At 40.9% G+C, this 1,782-nt stretch overlaps 1 protein-coding gene across 1 annotated transcript; it reads right to left on the bottom strand.

The window, feature by feature from the left end:
* Window positions 1-5: 5 nt before the first annotated feature.
* LOC103461510 (nucleolin-like) lies at window positions 6-1,776 on the bottom strand (the record flags this gene model as incomplete). Its single annotated transcript, XM_008403792.1, has 6 exons — window positions 1,419-1,776; window positions 1,056-1,223; window positions 818-901; window positions 604-727; window positions 235-371; window positions 6-127 (listed from the first exon to the last, which is right to left on the bottom strand). Coding segments are annotated over exons 2-6 (621 nt in total), but the record flags the coding sequence as incomplete, so codon positions are not given.
* Window positions 1,777-1,782: the final 6 nt, after the last annotated feature.

Raw genomic sequence — 1,782 nt, 5'->3', positions numbered from 1 at the left:
CCTCTGTTTGAACCAGTTTGGCCTTGTGGTAACCGAACGTCAACCGCACTTTCAAACACCTCTTTCAGGTCATCGATTGTTGCAGAGTAAGGAAGGTTTTTTACAAACAGTGTCCGAGCATCTCTCTCTGAAAAACATGTATTATTAGAAACGGGGTAAAAAAAAAACAGCCCAAAAAAGTAATATAGCTACCAAACCCACATAATAAAGGTTATTATAAGTAGGTAGTATTACCTTTCTTGCCCTCTTGTGAGTTCTCTTTGCTGCGAGCTTTATCCAGCTTCACCTCCTGACCCATGAATTTCTTGCCGTTGAGCTCCAGCGCTTTGTTGAGATCGTCCTCATTTGCAAAGTCTACATAGCCAAATCTCCTATCAAGGTAAAAGACGCATATCACTTTTAACACTGTCCAAAACAAGAGAATGTCTTCCATTTAATAAATTCTCTTTGCCAAAACATTCAGGCCACAAAACTGAAATCTTCAATGTGCCCAAGTTTAAAATGTGCAAGATTTAATCTGACACAATATACTGCCAGCTCATTCCACAAAAAGCACAAATCTTTAATGTACACAGCAGTCAATGACTCAAAATAGCTGCTTACTTTGACATTCCAAGGCGAACATCAGTGGCCTCAATGTCGTTTTTTGAGAAGAACTTTCTCAGCCCATCTTTGATCTCTTCAAAATCTTTGTTGCAGTTCAAATTTCCAACAAATAAACTGAGCCCTAAATAAAAGTAACAAGTTTCATTATTTTATGTGAAGTGGCATTCAATGTAGAAATTTTGTTCACATTTTCAATAAAATCCTTCCTTACCTTCACCATCTGACTTTACTTTCTTAGCAGGTGGTGTCTCTTTCTTGCCTTCCGCTTTTCTCTTTGCAGGTTTCACTGAGGCTTCTGTGGAGGAAAGAAAGAATTTTAAACTTGATGGCACAAAAATAAATATTTCAAAAAAAAAGAAAAAGGAAACTGGAGGCAAATCTTGAGCCCACAGAACCAAATACAAGTTTTATTCCTCAGCAGGGAGGAAAATATGTATTCTTAAACTCACCATCTTCTTCCTCATCATCTTCATCGTCATCATCTTCATCGTCATCATCTTCATCGTCATCATCATCATCCTCCTCCTCTTCTGACTCCTCCTTTGCTTTGACCATGCCAGCTTTCTTTGCCTTTGTGGCTGCAGGAGCTGGAGTGGTATCCATCTCTTCCTCAGAGTCTGCAGAATGTAAACATTATTAAGTCTCATTTCATTGTGAAAAAAACAACAACAAAAAAAACAAGACCAAACGCAATTAACCTGCATCAGATATATGAAAAGGTGACATCATACATGATCAGTATTAAGTCCCTTGTAATCATCACAACACTGTAGTAATGTACAGATTTTATATTAAAGCAAACCTGGTCTTACCATCTTCCTCGTCATCTTCCTCAGATGACTCTTGAGCGGGCTGTCCTTTAGCTGCTGGTTTTGCTGATTGCTTGGCTGCTTGGGTCTTCTTGGGTGGTGGGGCCTCTTCTTCTGAGTCGTCATCTTCCTCATCATCATCATCATCATCAGAGGACTCTTTAGCAGCAGCCTTGATTGGTGCCTTTGCTGCAGGCTTAGCAGGAGCACCCTTTTTAGGGGGCGGAGCCTCCTCCTCAGAATCCTCTTCATCAGAAGACTCCTTTGCAGGTTTAGTCTTCACTGCAGGCTTGGCAGGACCCTTGGCAGGCTTTGCAGCTGCCTTGGCTGCTTTCTTGGGAGGTGGCGCCTCTTCTTCAGACTCATC

The sequence above is a fragment of the Poecilia reticulata genome, unplaced genomic scaffold (assembly GCF_000633615.1).
Source record: "Poecilia reticulata strain Guanapo unplaced genomic scaffold, Guppy_female_1.0+MT scaffold_1934, whole genome shotgun sequence".
NCBI classification, from domain to species: Eukaryota; Metazoa; Chordata; class Actinopteri; order Cyprinodontiformes; family Poeciliidae; genus Poecilia; species Poecilia reticulata.
The sequence above is the reverse complement of the archived record's forward strand: the minus strand, read 5'-3'. Positions and strand labels throughout refer to the sequence as shown.